Here is a 22,352-nt window from a genome sequence, read left to right as displayed (position 1 = left end):
AGTAATTGGATTAAATACTTACATAAACTTGAATAGAGAGAGATTCTTTACAGAGATGAAAGCTGAATCCTAAAGTACCAAAACTTTCCTTTCAGTTCCATCAGAGAAAGGAAACTACAATTTTTTCCTGGCAAGAGCTGATCTTGGCCAGTCTTTCAAGATGCAGAATCTCTTTGGTTTGCCAACTGCTTGCCTGAAACTGGAATGCACTTTACGAGCCAACAAATTGGCCATGAAAATGCTGCGAGTACAATGCAAGCACCCCATTGCCCCCAATCCAATCTCTTAGTATTGGCAAACCTATTCAAAAACTCCACCATTACCAGTTGATGAACTATGGTTAGCCCAACAGTTGCTAAAAATAGTTTGTTTTTAAGTAACCCTTCAAATATATTCTTCTCCTCCAGTTTCCTTGCATTAAATTCATTGAATACTTGGCAGAGGACAAAAGTATTGAAAATGAGGGTGCTTTTAACCTTCTCATCCAAACCAAAGATGAATCCTCCCTTAAATTGTAGAACCAATAAGATTGTTACCTGATACAAGGCCTGAGCAATCAGATTCCTCCACATGATATTGGTTATAAGAGGTTCTGATTGACCAACAGGTGGCTTTTTCATGAGATCTTCAATTGGTTTCTCAGTGACCAATGCTAAAGCTCCCAATGTATGCACTGCACTGACTGCAGCCAATGGTACCTTACTAGAAGAAACAACTACAACAAAGTTGATGACAAGGACAGTGATGCTTAACGTGAGCTGAAACTGAATGAACTTTTGAATGTTGCTATATATACACCTTCCCCACCTCAACACTGTCACCACAGAGATAAAATTGTCATCTAAGATGACTATATCTGAGGTCTCTTTTGCCACTTCTGTTCCTTGGATCCCCATGGAAAGTCCAATGTCTGCTTCCTTTAGAGTAGGTGCATCATCGGTTCCATCACCTATAACTGCAACCACATGGCCTTTCTCCTTCAAGCACTGTACCATCATAAGCTTGTCAGAAGGGGATGACCTGGCCATTACACGGATTTTATCAATCTTCTCCTTTCTCTCTTCAAGTGAGTAATCTCTGAATTGTACTCCTTCTACTACAGCTTCACTGTCCAAAACCTCTTCAGGATTGAGAATCCCACATTCAAAAGCTATAGCCCTTGCAGTATGCACATTGTCACCAGTGATCATTTTGATATTCACTCCAGCAGTTGTGCAAGATTCCACAGCTGTTCTGATTCCTCGCCGACATGAATTTTTCAAGCCAACTAACCCTAATAATGTCAGTCCATTTTCTTCTAATTTCTCAATAACCTGTCCACTTTCTTCTACAACTTCTTTGTGGGCAAAGGCAATGCATTGCAGGCATTTTTCTCCCATATTCTTAATAATTGTCCCAAGTTGCAGTGCTTTTTCCTCATCCATTACTTTCAGCACCCCTGCTCTGTCATAATAAGTTGAACACATGGCCAATATCATTTCAGCAGCTCCCTTCCAATGAGTGTGAATCTTCTTCTCATTGTTCTCCTCCACCAAAACCCCACTTCTCATTTTCTCTGAGTTGAAAGCCTCTACGTGGATTATCTTATAATTCTGCTTTACTTCTTCAATATTCATACCCAAATCAAACACAGCCCAAGAAAGTATTGCTTTCTCAGTTGGGCTACCAAAAATCTCAGGAAGTGATGTAGAATGTGGTTTGTGAACTGTACCAGCTGTGTTTAAACCAACAGCTTGTTGCAGTAGTTTAAGAAGATCGCCTGATATATCCAAAGAAATGTTACCCTTCACTGCTTTCTTCACTTCTTCCTTTCCAAGCCGAAACTCTGTTACTCTCACTTCGTTGTTTAGTGTTAGGACGCCTGTCTTGCTTGTACAGACTGTTGTGACTGAGCCCAATGTCTCGCAAGCAGATAGTTTTCTGACTAATACATTATTAGCCGTCAAGCACTTCATAGAATAAGCCAGAGTAACAGCCACAGGTGAGCCCTCCGGAATAGCCACCATGCTGATAGTGACAGCAGCAGCGACAATTCCCACCATTGAATTCATTACGTCAACAAACTTAGTCTTTCTCCCATTATCCTTATTCACTCTATCATTTTCAGTGTTCCCTTTGAAGTATTGAATCAGCAAAACAGCGAAAACAAGCGCTGCCACCGCCAACCCAACCTTCCCAACATGAGATGTTATTTTGCTGAGGCGTGCTTGCAGTTGCATCTCCTCATTAAAGTCAGAACTTGTTGAACTCATCATCTTACCCCATGCAGTGTTCATCCCCACAGAAGTCACAACCATGAAACCAAAACCATCCATCACCTTTGTGCCTGATAACAAAAAGGGATTCCTTTCATCAATCTGAATGTGATGGCTTTCACCTGTGATGCTAGACTCATCCACCTTCAAGGAATACCCTTCTAAGAATAACCCATCTGCAGGAATCTGATCACCAATCTTCAAGCACACAATATCACCCACAACAACCTCAAAGATTGATGTAGGCTGGTGCCTCTCATCTCTCACAACTTCCACTCTGATATCGCTACTCTTTGTTGAGTGCTTCTCAAACTGTCTTGATTGCTCAAATTTACTCACTGCAGACACAAGAACAACTAAAACAATATCAACAACGATACTGCCACCACCATACCACCCATCTTTGAATCCATTTTGTTTGATACCAAAGACGAGAGAGAGTATAGCGTATACCAAAAGTATACAAATAGTTTTATCTTCAAATACTTCAAATAACACAAAGCTAGGAAAGCCTTTTGGAGGTAGCTTTTGGTATCTATTGGTAGTAAAAACGTTCTGCCTAAGAGTAAGATCAGCTTCGTCACCTTTTATACCATCTTTTACGTCAGTTTCAAGAAGTAAAACAAGTTCTTTTACCCCTCCAAACTGCTTTAAAAGCTCAGAATTCTTATACCTTACCATGTCATCAAGCTTTTGCCGATCAACATATAGAAACGGAACAGGTTTGGCATTTCGAGGGTCCTCATGGATAGGCTGCACATCAATGGCAACAAAAGTGAGGGTAGGCAAGAGAGGGCCATTCTTGTCAAGAACTTTCTTGAACAAAGAAACAAGAACTCTGGCAGAGTATAAGGCCCTGAAAGCCAACCTCCATCTCCGCTTGGCACCATAAACACTTTGTCTGTGGATAAGGTCAACCTCACACTGCCTCAAAGACTCAGAAACTCTCTCCCTTATTAGCTTTTCCCGACCACCATCGAGAAATGAAATGGAATTGTCACTCAGAGAGCCCACATCTACCGGCTGCACTTCAATGGCAACATAAGAGAGAGTGCCCAAGAGAGGGCCATTCTTGTTAGCATCTTTCTTGTACAAAGAAACAAGAACCCTGATGAAGTATATCGCCATGTAAGCCAACCTCCATCTCTGCTTGTGGGTTTTGAAGTTCAACCTGCTTTCTTCATCACAAATGGCTATCTTGCTATGTTGTTGAAAGTTCAAAGAAGACATGGCAATATTTGCTATAACTAGTTTGGATCTGGGGCATTGATATACTGGAATGCAAGTTCCAGTAGGAATGCCATTGAAGTACCTTTTTTTTCTTCTGGTTTGCCTAATTAAATTTGAAACTGCATGGAGTTTGTGATGAAGTATCACAGCAAGTAGGTCGTTGAAACAAAGCAAAGAGTAAAAACAAACAAACAAATGTCTTTTGCCGACTTCAACGTGCTGCAAGACGTGTAATATCATCGTGAACCGAAATTACTCAGCAATTGATTCATCTGCTTCGTTAGGGGCTTAACCCCCTGCTTGAGTTAGGATTTTAACTTTCACATTTGATGGTCATCACCTATTTGAGGTGTGTTGTTACATTACTTACGTATATAATAAGTTTAGAGTTACACCGTAATTTACAACAAATTTCACAATTAAAGAGGGAAAATAGTGTTAATGACAGACTTATATAAAAATTAATAATAACCTCTCAACTTAATAATTGTAAAATTTTGTGTCAATGACATTATTCCTAATATTTTTAAAATCTCATAGTTAGAATCTCACATTTCATTTATTCTTAATACATACCTCAAATAGGTGATGAAAAAGTTCATCCATTACAAAGGCGTTAAGTGTCATATTGATATAGTGTGTGTTTGGTTCCAGTTTAAAAGACCAACTTATTTTATTATTCAGCTTATTTTTGCTACTATTTATGAGTTTAACTATACTTTTTGGTACTATTCATGAATCTTATTATACTAATTCAGTTAATCTTTACCTTTATCTACAGTATTTTTAGCAAAAAATTTCCAGTTTCAACAAAATAAAATGGATTTCAAACAGACTCATAATACATACAAGTCGTCCTTTACAAAGTTGTTAAGTGATGAAATACAAACAAGACTTACATGTCAAGTATAATTTGAATTTTACTTATTTAAAAAATACAATAAATTAGGGCTCCTATAAAAAGAATTAACAAAACAGAACATCTTTATTTAAACGTTTTATATATATATATTGTTTTATTAATTAATTATGTTCTTAGATCATACATTAGTAAACTATTTTAAGAAACTTTTTATAAAAAAATGAAAAAGTTACCAACTTTTTTAACAGTTTTTTTTTTTTAATTCCCCATAAAATATTTCCAAAAATAGATGATTAATGTATGTCTTAAAGACATACATTAATTGGACCATATATATATATATATATATGACATATTTTCAGCCAAAAAATATAAAAATTTATATTTGGGCCCTCTTCTATGTAGCTTGACCCTCTCCCCTCTAAAATCATTTGCCTAACTCATTCCAATCTAGCTCGAACTTATGCAAATCCTCATCCCAATATTTGTAGCTTGGCCCCTCTTCTATGTAACTTATTTGTGAATATTTTTCTTTTTAGAAATACTATGCCCACAACATTTTTACAATTTTTACGACAAATCTTAAGTGACAGGTTATTATTAACTGTTATTAGTGAATAAAAAAGTAATTTCAGTAGTGGATTTTAAAAATAGTAACAATTAACCACTTAGAATTTGTTGTAAAAATATTGTAGACATAAAACTTTTTTTTTTTTCCTTTTCTTATTCTCTAGCTCCCCTTTGCTCGAAATATTGGGTCCATCCTGCTACACCCAAATTTAAACTTTGCTTATGTGTCAACTAATAATTGGATTTTAGCACTTTGACAAGTGGGTCCACCACGAGAAACTATGCATGTTTTGTCAATTTATGCACTAATCATGAGTCAACACTTAAGCATGGTATAAATTTTAGTGTGAGAAGAAGTGTGTTCCAAGAATTATTCAGATATTAAAAAAAGTAAAAAATAAAAATAAAAAAAAGAAGGTATATTACTCAGGTGACAATGTTTCAAGAATCCATGGAAAATAGTATAATTATACGCTCACATGCCACATGTGATAAAGATCAGATGATGATTTTTATTTTGAAAAAATTACACTTTACCACTCTAAACTATATACTAAATTACATTTTACACCCTAAACTATTTAAATGCACACTTTGCACTCTAAACTGTCACACTTTGCACCCCGATGTTACTTTTACTGTTAAATTTGATGGAAATTAATTACACATGACTTGCATATAATTTTTACTTAGGTGGCACACTGTTTAAAAACCAAAACACTCTTTTCACAAATAATTAAAAACAAATGCTTTTTTTTTTCAAGTCTCTCTCTCTTGTGCATACAAGTCCTCCCCTCTCTCTAGCCCAGCAACTCTTCTCCTGTTTTTCATTGTTCAGATGCTCTTCTCCCCAAATCAAACATACACGTTATCTCTAAGTCCAAAACAAAATCATAAGCGGTACCACAACAAAGTAATCTAACATTTCCAGTTTTGCAAATTATATATAAAAGTATTACGTGAGAGTGACTACTACTGACACAACCAAACGATAAACATTGACAAAGTAGAACTAAAAAACACTTAAAAGGCTGCACTATTACTAAGGCTAGTCACATTAGAAAAGTGAACAAACAATAGGAGAACTATAAATTGCAGTATCATTATATTTTCGGTTTTGCATATTAGTTATAAAATACCACATGAGAGTGACTACTATTGACACCACTAAATGCATTAACAAGATTTAAACTTCCCAAACTTTTTTTTTTTTTGCAGCATTTAAACCAAAATCAATTGCTACAACAAATATACATAACCCATATTCCAATTTTATCACATAGCTAACAATCAAAATACAGTAAACAAAAAACGACCTAGATACAAAAAATGAAAAGCAAGGAGAACCCAATTGAAAAAATAGCAAAAAAAAGAAATGGGTCATCATCAATGGTACCAAAACAAAGAATCCCATTTAATGAAGTTGTTGCAAATGTCTCGATGATTTGGGGATATAATTTAGGGCTTTGAAAAAATTTTGATTTTGGGACTTAGAGATAACTTGTATGTTTGATTTGGGGAAAGGAGTAACTGAACAATGAGAAAGAGGAGAAGAGCTGCTAGGAAGAGCTGTACACGAGAGAGAGAGAGAGAGAGAGAGAGAGAGAGAGAGAGAGAGAGAGAGAGAGAGAGAGAGAGAGAGAGAGAGAGAGAGAGAGAGAGACCTGGAAAACGAAAAAGAAGAAAAAAAAAAGCATTTGTTTTTAATTGTTTGTGAAAAGGATGTTTTGGGCTTTAAACATTGTGCAAGTCATATACTATTAATTTCTGTTTAACTTAACGGTAAAAGTAATGCCAGGGTGTAAAGTGTGGTAAGTGTAATAGTCTAGGGTGCAAAGTTTGCATTCGAATAGTTTAAGATGCAAAATGTAATCTAGTGTATAGTTTAGGATGGTAAAGTGCAATTTTCCCTTTATTTTATTAAAATAAGATGAAATGCATTGAATTATAATAGTATAAGTCATTTTTTTTAGGAAAACAAAATAACTTTTAAAGAATAACTATTTTTGAAGGGTTATGAATTAACTTTGAATATTCATGATTTTAAAAAGTTGCTATTGACAATGAAGAGTCATGATGTTCTAATTAAAACTCTTTATTGTCGATATAAATCAAGGGTCTAAAACAAATTCTTAGAAAGAAAACTTCAAATTATTGCCAAAAGTTGACCACTTTGTTGTATCTCAAATTTGCATTATTTTCCCATCATTAAATAGTGCTTAGATCATTAAACATAAGGGACATTAATTGTATTAGAAAGATGGACTTCTATTCAAATTTTTATCATGGCTAGGGTAACAAATGATTTGATAGGATCAACGGTTGGTAACAAATTTCAGATTTTAAACTCGACCCACTTTTATATCCCCTTCCCCCATCGCTCCTCCAATGGCTCATCTCTCTCATTTAAAGCTTACTCTCCTTCCTTGCCACTCGAGGTATGTTTTCAACACCAACAACTACAAATCTAGCATCAGCGACCACCAAAGTCCCTCTTTCCTTGCGATCTACACCACCCTTTTCCTTTGCCAAACTCCCTAATTGTTCAATCGTCCTCACCATAAGTTGAAACCATCACATCCAAATGCCAATATGAAAACCCAATTTGATTAAGTGTTCTAACTGAGTCAAATGGTGATGGGTTTTGTTTCTCCTCACCATAGTGGCTGGTTGAGTGGAAAGTTTACCCCCTATCTGACTTTGATTGACCCATGACCAATCCTAATTTGAACTAAATAATTTACATCCACTTTGAGTAGATGATCCAAAATATTAATGACCCTTAGCCATTCACGAGCCAAACAAGTCAAGGGGCTATTAGTTATTAAAATATTCAAGTTTGTGCTTTTAGTAAAAAGAAATGATATGTTTACAATATTTTCACAACATTTTTACAACGAATCCTAAGTGGTAGATTGTTATTGGTTGTTATTGTTGTGACAAAAAAGTAAATCATTAGCATCGAGGAATCACATGTGTAGGCTTAACACATCCCAAATCACACAAAAGTTCCTAAATGTGATCGGTGCCAGACAAAGTTATGATTGGTTTGATTTGCCCACCATTGGTGGGTTCTAAGGAAAGTAGGTTTTCATAATTGCTTTTGTTAAATTAATGCTCGTTAAATATCTCCACCCCAAGTTTATGGGTCCAATTGTAGGAAGACACAATTCTCTTTCTTTTGGGCAAAAAACAAATGGAACTAAACAAACTAAGTTCCCATATTCGACAAGATCTTGTGTATACCCAAACTCAATAAAAGCTCATTTCCCAAAAATTAGGAGTGTCAATTTAGGTTAACGTGTTGGGTTTGTGTCGTGTCAATGTAGGGGTATTTGACTAAATATCTCAACTTGAATCTAGCTCACTTAATAATCGTGTTATGACTTTTTAACCCTAACCTAACATGTTAATGAAGCGGGTTGACACAACCCGACCCACTTGACACGTTTAATAAATAGGGTCGTGTTGGGTTGACACGAATGTAAGACAACCCATTTTAACCTACTTAATATCAAATATAACATTCATATAGAAATAAGTTTTTTACATCCAGAAAGTAATGTATACACTTCAAATCTTTAACCCACATTCAAAAGAATATAGTTCAACAAAAATATAACATTCATATAGAAATAAGTTCTTTACCTTTCAAAAGAAGTGCATACACTTCAACCCAAATTCAAAATAACATAGTTCAACAAAAATATAACATCCACAAAACTCACCAATTGTTAAGTATCAATATTGAAAGAGTTGGTGCAAATAGTAAATTGATCATGACTAGTGTTTATAAAGTTTCAATTATAAAGTTTCAATTTACAGTTATATTACTTGTAAGTATTTGCAATTACCAACTTTTCTTTTTAAGTTTAAAGTATAAGTTAGATATAAAAGGTATTTAACAAATCTAAAATAAAATGAATGTTTATTTGTTATACGAATTAAAAGGGTTATTTCGAGTTGACAAAGATAAATTAGTGTGCTAAAAGTGTCTATTACGGATCATGCAGATTGACTCATTTATGACACATTTTTTATTGGGTCGTTTATGACCCAAACCCGTTAAGACCCAACCCTGACCAACAAAACCCCGTGTTGTGTTTGTGTTGTGTTCGTGAGTTGGATCAAACATTGACACCCCTACAAAAAAATGTCTAACTACCGTAATGTCGCTTCCTCATTTGTTTCTTTCTTTTCCTCTCTTTTTGGAAATTTTTTTATTCTTTAAAATATTCATCTTTTACCTTTAAAAAATATATATATTTAAATTGCCCCCAAAATATCTAATTATATTTTATGTTTTAACAAAATAAGCAATATATTTTCAAAAGGCCTTGTTAGCAAGTATCTCTAAAGCTAAGGAATATTAAATATTTAATTATCTCTCATAATCTTGTGCTTCCATATAGAGAAATTATATATTATGAAAATAAAGAGAAAATATACATATAAATAATTTGTCATTAATGTAGAAAAGCTAATTTAAAATAATTATGTGTACTTCTTAAAATCAAGTTACTTTATCTTCCAAAAAAAAAAATTCCTTTGACTTTTTGAAAGAGATAAAAAAAATAAAAAATTATTAAAAAATTATTTTGAAATAATAAAATATTAAAAACATTATGTAACTTTTATTCTCATGTATTTCTTAAGAAAGAGGAAGAGGTGAAAAAGACATCAAAGTTATGATAAGTGTTAAAAGCTTTGATTATAGTCGAAAATTGCATCTACTTTATTTAAAGATTTATTTTACAAATTGATATTAACCACTCTTTTTGTCTTTTCATTCTTTTTTATTGGTTTGAAGAGATTTAAATTTTTTTTTTTTTAATAAGAGATTTAACTTTGACAAGAGAGTTTAGAATAGCTAGTGTTAACAATGGAAGAAAGTAAAAACTAAAAACTAGCTAATAAATTAATTAATGGAGGTAAAAATATGCAACTTTTTTCTAAAGGGTAATATAGTCAGAAACAACAAAGGTGCCCATAAAAGTTCGGTTATGACAGTATTAAAGTCCGAATCGAAAAACACACTCAGCTTTTTCGTTACCTTTCTTCCTTTGCTTTCTTCTTAGGTTCGTTCCCAGAAAACTAACATTGATCACTGTTTTTTTCTTTTTTCTTTTTTCTTTTTTTTTTCTAACATAAAATAAATAAATTGTTTTTTTTGAAACCCTAAATTTGGTATGAAAACCAATTTGGGATCTTTTTGTATACTGAGAATTTTCCAAAAATAGCTTCGACCCATAAAAATTCCTGTTGTATAGAACAGATCTCTGGAAAGATTTTTCTGATACATAAATTTCTTTCCTTTCTTTTTTCAGGTCCTCAATCTTGAAGAACACAGCTTATATCCTTCTGTAAAAGGTTCCAAATTTATATCTTTCTCTAATATTTACATGCAAAGATGTATGTGTTTGTGTATGTTTGTGTTCATGTGTGCGTTTATTCTGTATGACACTCTTTTTGGGTTATGTTTCTTGGGAATGTGAATCTTTGTGGCATAGGTAAATTTGGTAGCCTTTTGAGCTATAATGGGGTTTGTGCTGTTTGATTCAATAATAGTCATATCATTGTTAGGTTTGAATTTAATCTGTTAGATATTGTCTGCTTCTCCTCATGATTAATAGATGGAAGATCTCTTTTACAGGTTGTGAGGTAAGTAAATTCTGGTTTGAAATGAAAGTGTAGAAAGGCCTATTTTTGTAAAATGCTTATGCTTTGTTGGGTATAAATTTCCAACCTTTGTATTGAATCTCAAAAAAAAAAAAATTCATCTACCCAAAAAATAGAAGCTCATAATTACTAATGTCCACCCATTTTACTATTTTTCTGTGCATATCATTGTTTATATATCTGCACCTAGGAGCTTCTGCTTGGTTCTGAATGATAAATCAAGAGGTCTGTTGTTTTGACGAATTTTCTTGTAATTTTGATGAACTCAGAATCAAATTTTTATTTGTTTGATGTCTTTCATTATTGGGAATGATAAAGTTAAGAGTCTACTGCCCTGTTGACAAGGTAGATTTTACACTTGTTGATGGCCAATGAGCTCTAGCTCAACTGGCACCTTCCTTCTTGTAAGTGCTAGGTGGAGGGTGAGGCTGCGGTTTAAGCTCACTGGGTGCTTGTGTAACTTACCATTTTAAAAAAAAAGATTTTACACTTGTTGATGCAAATTCCATTCATGCATTTAATATTAAATAAAATTATATCATGTTGACTATTCATTTCAAACTATGTGCCTAATTGTAATTTATATGTTTTGTTATGGTTGCATTAAATTGAAGGAATTAAGTTTTGTGTTATTAGTTTGATCAGAATGGATCAGCAAGGACATAGCCAGGCCCCATCTATGGGAGTGATTGGTAGCGGAGCTCAATTGCCATATGCCACTAACCCATATCAGACTGGTCAAATGACTGGGGCACCGGCTCATGGATCAGTGGTTACATCAGTTGGGGCTATTCAATCTACAAGTCAGCCTTCTGGAGCTCAGCTTGCACAACACCAACTTGCTTACCAGCACATCCACCAGCAACAACAACAGCAACTTCAGCAACAACTCCAAACCTTTTGGGCAAATCAGTACCAAGAAATTGAGAAGGTGACTGATTTCAAGAACCATAGCCTTCCTTTGGCAAGGATCAAAAAGATTATGAAGGCTGATGAGGATGTAAGAATGATATCAGCTGAGGCACCAGTAATATTTGCCAGGGCATGCGAAATGTTCATCTTGGAGTTGACCTTGCGATCTTGGAATCACACAGAAGAGAACAAAAGGAGGACACTTCAAAAGAATGACATTGCAGCAGCAATCACAAGGACTGATATCTTTGATTTCTTGGTTGACATTGTGCCAAGGGAGGATCTGAAAGATGAAGTGCTTGCATCAATCCCAAGAGGAACAATGCCTGTTGGAGGGCCTGCTGATGCTCTCCCTTACTGCTATATGCCATCTCAGCACGCTCCACAGGTTGGCACTCCTGGGATGATCATGGGTAAGCCTGTGATGGACCCAGCTATGTATGCTCAGCAGTCGCATGCCTACATGGCTCAACAGATGTGGCCACAGGCACCAGACCAACAGCCATCGCCCTCAGATCATTAGTAGCTGTTGCATGGAGGCTGAGTAGCGTAAGTATTCTTTTCCATTTATTGCCGGATTGTGTATGAAAGCTGAAATAGTGAAGTGGTCATTTAAACATGTAAAGATCAGTGTTTTCGCTTTAATTTCACTTTTCCTTCCTTTTCTTTTCTTTTCTTTTCTTTTTTTTTTCCCCCCTCAAAATTTGTCTTTTGTCTTGCCAAGAGCCTTGTAGCTCAACTGGCATTTTTTGTTATTTTCAACAGAGACATTCAAGGGTTCAAGTCCCCGCATCCAACTATAAAAATAAATAAATAAATAAAATTGTATCTTGTCTTAGATTTTTCTGATGAAAATTGGAACTGTGGTGATTTAGATAACCAAATTTTACATTCTTTCTCTTTTTGATAAGACAAATTCTATGATCTTCTCATTTATCATGACATGGCATTTATTTCACTTCATAAATCTAGCTGTAGTTTTATGGATAATTCTCACGCTACAATGTTTTTTTTCTCATAATAAATTTGGCTTGCTTTATTCTAGTCAGAACACTAGTTGTTATGTTGACTATTCATCCTTTGACACCTTAAAGTCTAGTTTTTTGTCATTCTCATTTTAGATTTTTTTTTTTTTTTTTTTTTTTTTTTTTTTTTTGAGAAACCATTCTCTTTTTAGATTAAGAGAGGTATAAACACAAAAAATATGCCATTTTACCTTGGAGTTATCACTGCTGGAGGTTGTGCCCTTTGAGTTCTACATTTGGGTTTAGCAAAAGCAACACAAAGTAAAAGGGACGATCTAAATATCTTGGACTTAAGATGGATCGGGCTGTAGGCTCTGAGAAAGTTTTCTCGGGGAAGGAATAACAAGAAGCTTGCAATAACATGCTCCAAGCCTCCAATCCCTTGTGTGGATTTTTCCCTCCCTTTTAAAATATATATGAGAAACCTGAGCATGCTATATTGATTTAAAAAATCTTACATGAGTTCCTGCACTTCTCAGTCAAAATATCCTCTAATGCAGTGAGTCATTTTGCACTTTTTGTAAACATAAAGATGAGTTTTACTTAATGTTTAGGTGGATTTGATATGTTTTGAACATAAAAATAATATTTTTTATCTTTTATTCTTGTCCTTCTATGACTATTGTTTACATTTCGCATTTCATGTACGTCTGTTTTTTGCTTACCTTTTTCTTTTTTCCTTTTTTTGGCAGAGTTGTTGTTTCTCAAGATATCTGGGGAATGTCAACGCACTGTTTAGGGACGTCTTAGTAATGAAGAAGTACAATCAATCAAGATTTGAGCTAAAGACAAGCAAACTTTATGTAGATAACTATGCTTGAGAAGAATAGCCAATCTTGATTGGGCTGGATTGAGCTGGAGTTTCTTTCTTGCTTGTTTTATTTCTTTCTTGTTTTAGCCAAAACTTGTTACTTAAGATGAATGAATAGAAATCTAACTTAAAAGTAATGCCTCCATCTTTGATGAGCACAAATGAAACAATAGTTTTCTTGTTCTATGGATTTGTTTCTCTCGTTTCCTATGCAAGATGATTTCCATCTAGCTAATAGGAAGTAATAGTAGCAGTTAATATGTTGGAATTATGTGAAATTGTCATCGAAGGCCTGGAAGGTGCTTTGTATCTTACAAGATAGAGATGCAACTTTTCTACCGACATAGTCTAGTGCCAATCAGTAGGCTGGGAACTAATACCTTTGTAATGAAAATGCTCAGAAGATATTTGTGTAATTCTTCCATGCCCCAGTTGATTCGACATCGGAGAGTTTTGTTCGGTAGAACCTGAGTGGTTAAACCTACCCAAATTGCCTTCTTGGAGATGACAATCAAAATGAGCCCAAGACACTTCTAAACATATTTTTAAAGGATAAGGGCTACGCAACTTTTTAAAGTTTTATTTTGCATGCATTATTTAGGTAATCCTTTTGAGTAGGGTCTTCCTTCTATGCGATACAATTTTACTGTTGCTTTTCTTTAATTGGGAATTTGCTAAGCGCCAAGAGAATCATATGCTGATTTTTTCCAGAAATCGCATGTACATCAAAGGGTTGACACACTCTGTTGAATGGGGTAGAGCACCTGAATTTGGGTACAAAAACCTTATACAATGGGATGATACCCAGAAATAAGGGTCAACATGCTCAATCTCTATTACTAATTTTTGTATTCGTATAAACAAGAATAGTCAGCCATGATTCATCCTCAAATATTCTTTCGGAAATCCTCTATGACATGGGTTTGGATTTGTTGTAGGGTATATCAGGGGCCAAAGAAAGGAGGTTATGGAAGGCGTAAAACTAAGCCACTGTCGCATCAAAATCCCAACAGGAAAACAATATTTAAGGAAATAAAATTAACAAAAGATGGAGATGATATACAATGGTTCTTAAAACTCATCAACCTAGAACTTCTAAACAGAATATACAGTGACCCCTCTAATGCATTAAGATGATGAATTTTAACAAGATATGAGGTTATTGATCATTTTGATGTCTCCCTTTCATCACAATTCCCTCAAGAACCCCGTCAGTGCCAAAATTACCACAGAACTGTTGAGGATCAACTGGACCAGGCAGCTGAAATGAGATGGAGAAGTGTCCAGGTGGACAGAGGTTCTGTGTCTGCATTTCAAACACTTGGGAGTACCTGTACACTGTTTTCTCCCCAGTCGTTGTCACTCCTTGTATCAATACTTTGCCATCAATTTCAACTTCACAGCTAAATTCCCCTGCAGTGAGAGAAAAATCATATCAATCATTGATAGTACCCATCAGGGTGAAACAAGAGGCTATAAGAGCAATAGGGAAACACAGGATGATTTTGATGTCAAGTTAGCACTTTTAGTCATCAATACAACGAAGATGTCACCAAAAATAAAAGCAGAAAGATTGGGGGGGTGGGGGTTGTGCCATTCTCCTATACACTGCTATGAAATTAAAATTCCATTCCTTAAGATTTCCTAAATTTATAAAATATATAATGCAAATAAACAAGAGGAGTTTCATATATTTAGAATGCATGATACAAAATCTCAGTCCTAAAGACATTTTACAGCTACCACGGAGAGCAACTATGTCATAAGTAATTTTTTTAGTCCTAATTAGTAACTTACTTTCATCTCTTTTCACTCCTGGAAGAGACACGCGAAAGAGGTACGAGTCGTCACATTCCCCAATGTCCATGAGTCCTATAACTGGTCCCACCTGTCCCATGGCTGCACTCCCGGTCAATGCAAATCCAGTTTTGGTAGCAGCTACAATATTAGTCCACTCTTTTTTAGTTGGGTGAGAAGGAAGAAAAATCATAGCCGGACCAACTTTCTCCATGGGATTGGAATCATCTTTAGTTGGCAAAGAAGCCATATAACTATACATCATAGGTTTACCACTATATGGCACACTACTGATAGGTGCCACAAAATGGAAATGTTGCTGATGATGCTGTGGGTTGAGGATATCATCTATGCGTCTCGTTTTCTGAGAACCACGGGAAGAACTTGGGGTAGGCAACTCTCTGTTAGACTCATCCTCCTGCACTGCTGCATTATGTAAACCAGCACCATATATAGAAGTGTGCAACCTTGCTGCATCTCTATCCAAAAGAAAATCCTCCAGCCCAGTTAGCCTCTTAAACCTTTCAATATCCTCTGGCTTAATGTAAACGATCTCCGGGTTGTTAATAAATACAATGTTCTCAATGATTTTATGTCGATTTTTGAACCTTGAATGAGGATGCAATTGCAGAGGAAAGAGATCAGGAAATTGAGGGTAATTGGCAGCAGGGTCCTGTCCCTGAACAGGGACATTTCCTTCAAAGAACTGGTACAACAACGGTAATTTTACGGCGACAGATTCAGCAGCCTTCCTAAGTACATAATAGTACACCCGTTCTACTTCCACTGTTTTCATGTGGGTCCCAGCTAGATGATCAGAAGTATATGGAGGAAGTCCCTCAGCTATTCTTTGCAAAACTGACTTTTGCAGCCTCTCCCCTTTGAGATCCGGGCCAAAGTAAGTACCCATGATGAAGTACAAGAGGAAAAGCTGATTATCGTCTAGTATATGACTTTGTACATTGTTAGATTCTAATCCCCCAGAAGTAATAGGTTCAGTAACCTGAGATGAGCCATCCATTGCCACTAGTGATGTAATAAATCACAGGTCTGCACAAAAATGCCAAAGATTATTAGAATTGAACAAGACAACAAGACACAATGATTTTAGTTATAAAAAAGAGTTTGACAAAAAGCATAGCATCAATAGATGAGATGAAATACATGCAAGTAAAGTTACTAGAAAGAGTTTAGCATTGAGGCTCCCATGTTCTTCGCTAAATTCTTTTTTGATAGATTCTTCACTAAATTCTTTGTCCTATATAGTAAACTCTGCAACATTTGAGGGCACGTAATGCACAATACCATGACTTAAGGGTACTATATTTTATGGAATCTATAAAAATCCTTTTCAAATGATTAATATCTTCAAAAGTTCAATCTTTGTTAGAAAGAGCATGCTGCATTGTCCAATACCATAAAGAATGGAAACCAAATTTATATTTTCATAGGTCATCAGAGAAAAAGGGGAAGAAGGTGCAGCTGATCTTAGAGAATCATTTTAAGATCTTGACTCAGGCCAGTAGTCCAAACACTGTTAAAGAAAAGAACAGCTACTAGGGGAGTGAATTTTAGCTCTGAACCAACACATATCAACATCCACACTCTAAACAAAGTTCTAAAAGCCATGCCCTTTGTAGAACCAATACACTGAGATGTTCCCAAAGAAGGTTTCAGAGCACAGATGTGATGTGCTGGATAGCACCCAGAATAGATGGTCTAATTATCCTTGAAGCACCCTTTTAAGTGAAGATTTGCCACAAAATTGACATATTAAAATCCATTAGTTATATTCTTGAAATAATTACAATCAAGAAATTACACTATGGTTATCACAAATGGCTAGAAAGAATCTGGATAACACTATCAAAGAGGGATTTGCGATGTTTTGGACACAATATGAGTATCTTGCTTTAAAAACACAACTAATACACCTCTTTGGGTAGTTTTAGCTGATGCAAGTCTTGAAAGCATATCAAAGGAATTTTATGTTCATAGATCATATGGAGATATTCAATGAGTAAAGTTGTTGTAGAATGTGCTTCTTCTTAGTTGGAAAATCAACCTTACTACTTTGCTAAACACGAAATTGGTAGCTGCAGATTTATCTAGATAGTAACAGTCCAACATAGAAGGAATAGGAGCTCAGTTTGTTTACCTATAGTTGGGAGTGTTATTCGTCACAAGCATGAGGGAAAAATATTGCTAGCTATTAACAATACAAATCAATTTTATGTGAATCGCAGCAATATGCAGATTGAATTAAGAAGAAATTTAAAACGTAAACCCATTGATGATTAAGGAATGCAGCTACACAAAATGGGGAAAATTCCAACTATAGAGTAATATTCAGATCAAAGACAATTATAATATGCTTAACTATCCAAATTAAAAAGGCATTTAAATATGCACTACCAAATCATTTGACAATATTCAATAAATTTCAGATTTTATACGCTGAATTTCATAAACAGTATATTAAACATGCATATCATTATCTTCACTATCAGAAATTCTTTCATCAGTTCAGGCCCTCCAATTTCAGGAGAGAAGACTTACTTTTCACCTTTTTTGTGAAGACTGTAAAAGAAATTATTTACTGATACTTATTTTCACATACTGGAGGAGGTAAAACCATACTACAGTTATAAATAAATTTGTTAGTGTATCGTGTGTATTGCACTGCCCATATTTAATAAATAATTGATTTGGTTAAACATTTTGGGTTGTTCCCCAAGGAAAAAAAATACTAGAATACATGAATTGGTATACATCTAAATGAACTAACCAATATATACAGGCCGTGACCCCAATGTGACCAAATTGGCAATTATGTCAGTATGTCAAGGTTTTTTACATTCTTAACTGCTCACAACACTTCTTTTACTTTATTGGAATTGGAAAATAGATTAGGGCCAGCCTATGCTGATAACTATATGCATTAGACGATGTAGCTTTGTATCTACTATAATTCAAACAATAGTAGGCACTTGAGAAGGCTTTGCGTGTGTGTGTGTGTTGTTCGGACTCAAAATGATTTCTGCTGATGATGAAAGAGCCCATTATCAGCAATTTTACAGAAACCCAAATTAATCTGGAAGCTTTTAAAAAATATGGCCCTATTGACAATAATTCAGGAAATATGTTTAACTGTTAAGGCAGAAAGATTTAACAGGCTGTCATCAAATTGTGGTTTTTGGCTAGTAGTAAACGAAGAATAAACAAGAAGTCAGAGAATACAGAAGAAAACAAATCAGTCAACTAATTTTGCAGGGAAAAAAATTTCTATGGGCCTTCACTTGATAGACAAAATGAGCATACTGGACAGGATCCGCTTTTTCTCGAAACTAAAAATCTTATGAAGGTACGTTAACAAACTTTGTATGGGCAGAAACATGTCACACAAGAATGACAGGCATTAGATACATAAAAAACTTTAGCAGGGACCAATAAACAACGTGGACCATGATTGATTTTCAACCTCATTAAACTAATGAGTAATCTACAATTTCATTGCTTATGACACAATTAACAATTATACCACTTTGCCTTGTATATGAGAGTTTATTTCGCAAAAATATTTGCCAACTTAATCTCTGTCATGGGAATTTGGAGCCTGATTCTGACAATATTTTGTGAACATTGCTAAACAGCAACTCAAGAAAGATGACAGGATTATTATCTTGCTTATATAACATGTATGTAAAATGGCCTGAATGATCAAGGAAAACGAAAAGGCAAGTCAACCAAGACTTAATCCCAACTTTGAATATTTGAAATGGATTGTGAAACATTATGTTGTTTCTTCATATATTCATGGAATTTAGAAATCCAGTCAACTTGGATGAATCCTGTAATTGTAATTGGCATGTAAAAGTTCAGCCCTGAATCCAAAAACTTGGACAAAGTTTAGAAGAGTATGGTCCAAAATTTAGAAAATTCAGCTAATAAGTTCATATTTTGATCAAGGTATTGGATAATCAATCAAAACACAGTGAGTTTGAAAAAAAGAGTACAGAGATGGTTGCTTTGGATAATGTCAAGATTTTAAACATTTAACAGAAGAATAAGAAATGTAAAAAGTTTAATCCAAACCCCACCATAAAATGAAAAATTAACCGAGTAAAAGATTTTGTCAGCGTGTACAAAACAACAAAAAAGATCAACACATTTTTTTTTTGAGGTTGAAAAATTCTCATGACTATGATATATACTTCAAATAGAAATCAAATACAAAGAAACAAAATGACTAGTCCATATAGCATACATCAAACATGCAAACTTGCATTCAATGAAACACCACCTTAATCACTACATGACATGGAAATAAATTCATTCCCCAAAATCTCAACTTGCACGAATAGAAGCCAAGCTCAAAGTAAATTAAACAAACCCATTTAATTCCAAATGCTATCAAAGGCATCTATAACTAAGTCAGGACACATGCAGCCACCAAAGACACATGCAATTATGGATAGTCCACCTTAATCACCAAACCAAACAAGGCATTGGGTTATTCCTTAAAATTATCAAAAGCCCATATACAAAAAGGTGGTGGGAAACACAACCAACCCAATATTACTGCCAGAAAGAAGTAAAATTGACCCAGTAGCAAACACTACATGCCAAACACAAAGGTATTCTTATTAAATCCCCACGTGAAATTCAAGCACAACCCAGAAATCAATTCTCAAGCTTATAAGAAATCCAAACCAAACAATAGATAATGAATTCTTTAAGAAAAAACACAAACACTGAGATAGAGTTTTATGGAGACGAAACTAACCAGAGAGAGGTTCTGAAACCCAAGCCAATAGGGTCTTTTTTGTTTTTGGGTTGGTGTCACTAAAACAAGTAAAGAGCATTAAAAATGAGCAGGGGTGGTGAGTATTTCATTTGGGAAGGAAAACACAGAGGCAAGAGCAGTGTGGCACCTTTGGGTTTGGCCCGTTTGGGTGGTGACATGACATCAGTTTAACCAAAAAAGTAATGGGGTTTCTGTTTGTTTTTGGGGGGCTATTGGGAATTATGTTTTAAAAAATGTATTGGTGGGCCCAATACATTTTTTTGCTGAATGTGGGCCCAATACTCGGTATTAATAGCCTAATCATGCTTATGTTAGATTAAAATAATTTTTAGTAAAAAAAAAAGTTGAAATGTTGAATTGACATTTTTCTTATATTTTAAACAAAGTCGTTCAATATTTAAATTCTACTCTTTTGTCTATTGAATTATCCTCTCTCTCTCTCTCTCTCTCTCTCTCTCTCTCTATATTTAAAAAAAAAAAAAAAAATGTTGAAATGTTGAATTGACATTTTTCTTATATTTTAAACAAAGTCGTTCAATATTTAAATTCTACTCTTTTGTCTATTGAATTATCCTCTCTCTCTCTCTCTCTCTATATATATACTGTTTTCCTAGTATAAGAGCTATCAGTGTAATTAGGTAAATTGTACTTAGGCCCAACATTTATATCAATTATAATCAAGATTTTCACCAATTTTGTATTGTTATTGTCTAGTACTAGCATTTTATTCAATTTGATTTTATCAAAAAACAGAAATTAAGAATAAAAAAGCATTTTCAATTTTTCATTAAAAAATTAAAATAAAAGGTACATAACTATGCAAAATTTCATTTTGTTCTCTTTTTTATCAAAATTTCTAACTATTAAAATAACATTAAATACTAACACAGCTATAAGTATGCAAAAATTTTAAACTTTTCCACATCTAAACAATTACTTATCTTGAAATAATGGGGAAAAAAATCTATGACCATGTATGTAGCACATATGATGAGGCTAATTATTAATTACTTGAGTTATTTTATTATTTTTACTACTATTTAAGGGTTTTTCTTCCTTGGATTCTTACTTTTTAATGCTCAAAATATCATAAAATTTACATGTTTAGAAAGTTTAAATTGTAGGGTTAAACATGTAAAATTAGTGATTTCAAAACTCCAAAATTTTAGATAATTTGAAAAAATATTTTTTTCATCCATGTTTCTCCTATCCACATTTCAAATTTAAATTCCTAAATTTTGGCCTCTTTTATATCTTCCTTTTTAATACTAAAATTTATGGTTTTTTTCCTAATTACCAACACAAAATGGCCAAACGTTTTGGTTATCTAATTAAATTTGTTTTTTTTTTAATAATTATAAACGGTTAGAAACAATTTTAAAGTGCCAATAACTACGTTTGACATATCTTTTTTCTAAAAACTAGTTCACCCCATCTCTATATAGATGCCGTATCTCACACGTTTCTTTACATACGTCTTTGGATTGCCTTAATTTTTTACTCACTTCACCACTATCTCCAATTTCAGAAAGGTTTGTTTCCTTTTACATGGTTGAAATTATTATTTTGTAAGTTTTTGCATTTTTTTTTCTGCAATTTTATACTAATTTCACTTTTTTTAATCTCTTTCAACAGTTCCTTTGATTTCCTCAAATTTTATCTCACTTTGAAAAATGATGACACTAATCTCAAAAAAAAAAAAAACAAACAAAAAAACAAAACAAAACAAAACAAAAAGGAGCCTTATTGGCATTGCACACGCGTGTGATGAGGCTAATATTGTCTAATAACTTTAAAGCTATCTTACCTTTATCACCTTGTATTGAGTTTCTTATTTTTGTTTTCTAAGATTTATATAAAAGAGTTTTTTTTTTTTTTTTTTAAATAAAATTTTTGGGGCTAGAAGTTCTAATACTGCTACTCGAACCCTACTCCTCCTAATACCCCAAGCACTTATGTGCATGAGAGGTAGCAATATGCCTAAGAGGTGGTTGGTTAAGATTTATATAGAAAAGTTTGAATACCCATTTCAATTTTACCTATTGTAGGGGCCTTTTTTGTTGTGCGTTGGGCTGGGCTGCTGGCCACGGTAGTAGGCCCGAGTATTCTGAGTAAGGGAGTTGAGATCGGTCTAACTAGAACTCAACTTGGGCCGGCTTGTACGCAAACATTGAGTCCAAGTCCAAGGGAAGACGCTGCGAAGTAGGCTTATCCTTTGTTCCTGCCGCAGGAACTTTTCTCCAATTTCTGTCGCAGGATTGACTTTTCTGCTGTGCAGCAAGTCTTTCTATCGTGCAGTAAAACCGTCTGTCGTGCAATAAAAGTTTCTGCTATGCAGTGAAGCTTCCTGTCGTGCTTTAAAGCTGTCTGCCGTGCTTTAAAGCCTTCTACAATGTGAATGACC

The 22,352-nt window shown here is 34.3% G+C and overlaps 3 protein-coding genes across 4 annotated transcripts; 1 reads left to right on the top strand and 2 right to left on the bottom strand.

The window, feature by feature from the left end:
- Positions 1–116: 116 nt before the first annotated feature.
- Positions 117–3,942, bottom strand: LOC111987204 (putative calcium-transporting ATPase 13, plasma membrane-type). The gene has a single exon (XM_065761885.1). The coding sequence runs from the start codon at positions 3,723–3,725 to the stop codon at positions 156–158; it is 3,570 nt and encodes a 1,189-aa protein (XP_065617957.1). The 5' UTR covers positions 3,726–3,942; the 3' UTR covers positions 117–155.
- Positions 3,943–9,897: 5,955 nt separating this feature from the next.
- On the top strand, positions 9,898–13,528 carry LOC111987198 (nuclear transcription factor Y subunit C-9). 2 transcript variants are annotated; one of them, XM_024018907.2, is made up of 4 exons: positions 9,898–9,995; positions 10,245–10,287; positions 11,242–12,057; positions 13,226–13,528. In XM_024018907.2, exon 3 carries the CDS (start codon positions 11,243–11,245, stop codon positions 12,029–12,031), a length of 789 nt encoding a protein of 262 aa, XP_023874675.1. In that variant the 5' UTR covers positions 9,898–9,995; positions 10,245–10,287; position 11,242; the 3' UTR covers positions 12,032–12,057; positions 13,226–13,528. The 2 variants fall into 2 exon arrangements, with proteins under 2 accessions (XP_023874675.1, XP_023874674.1); XM_024018906.2 differs by having other exon boundaries at positions 9,899–9,995; positions 11,233–12,057.
- Positions 13,529–14,356: 828 nt separating this feature from the next.
- On the bottom strand, positions 14,357–20,124 carry LOC111987208 (increased DNA methylation 2). Its single transcript, XM_024018916.2, has 3 exons — positions 19,928–20,124; positions 15,142–16,191; positions 14,357–14,757 (listed from the first exon to the last, which is right to left on the bottom strand). Exons 2-3 carry the CDS (start codon positions 16,160–16,162, stop codon positions 14,504–14,506), a joined length of 1,275 nt encoding a protein of 424 aa, XP_023874684.2. The 5' UTR covers positions 16,163–16,191; positions 19,928–20,124; the 3' UTR covers positions 14,357–14,503.
- Between the last annotated feature and the right edge of the window lie 2,228 nt (positions 20,125–22,352).

This window comes from Quercus suber, unplaced genomic scaffold (assembly GCF_002906115.3).
Source record: "Quercus suber isolate HL8 unplaced genomic scaffold, Cork oak 2.0 scaffold_19, whole genome shotgun sequence".
Lineage (NCBI taxonomy): Eukaryota > Viridiplantae > Streptophyta > Magnoliopsida > Fagales > Fagaceae > Quercus > Quercus suber.
Note: the sequence above shows the minus strand (reverse complement) of the source record. Positions and strands in the feature narration are given on the sequence as shown.

Coding starts and splice junctions, on each gene's coding strand:
- LOC111987204 (XM_065761885.1), bottom strand. CDS start 3,725: ATGATATTACACGTCTTGCAGCACGTTGAAGTCGGCAAAAGACATTTG.
- LOC111987198 (XM_024018907.2), top strand. CDS start 11,243: ATGGATCAGCAAGGACATAGCCAGGCCCCATCTATGGGAGTGATTGGT.
- LOC111987208 (XM_024018916.2), bottom strand. CDS start 16,162: ATGGATGGCTCATCTCAGGTTACTGAACCTATTACTTCTGGGGGATTA. Junction 14,758..15,141: donor AGGAGTGAAAAGAGATGAAA/GTAAGTTACTAA, acceptor CTCTCACTGCAG/GGGAATTTAGCTGTGAAGTT.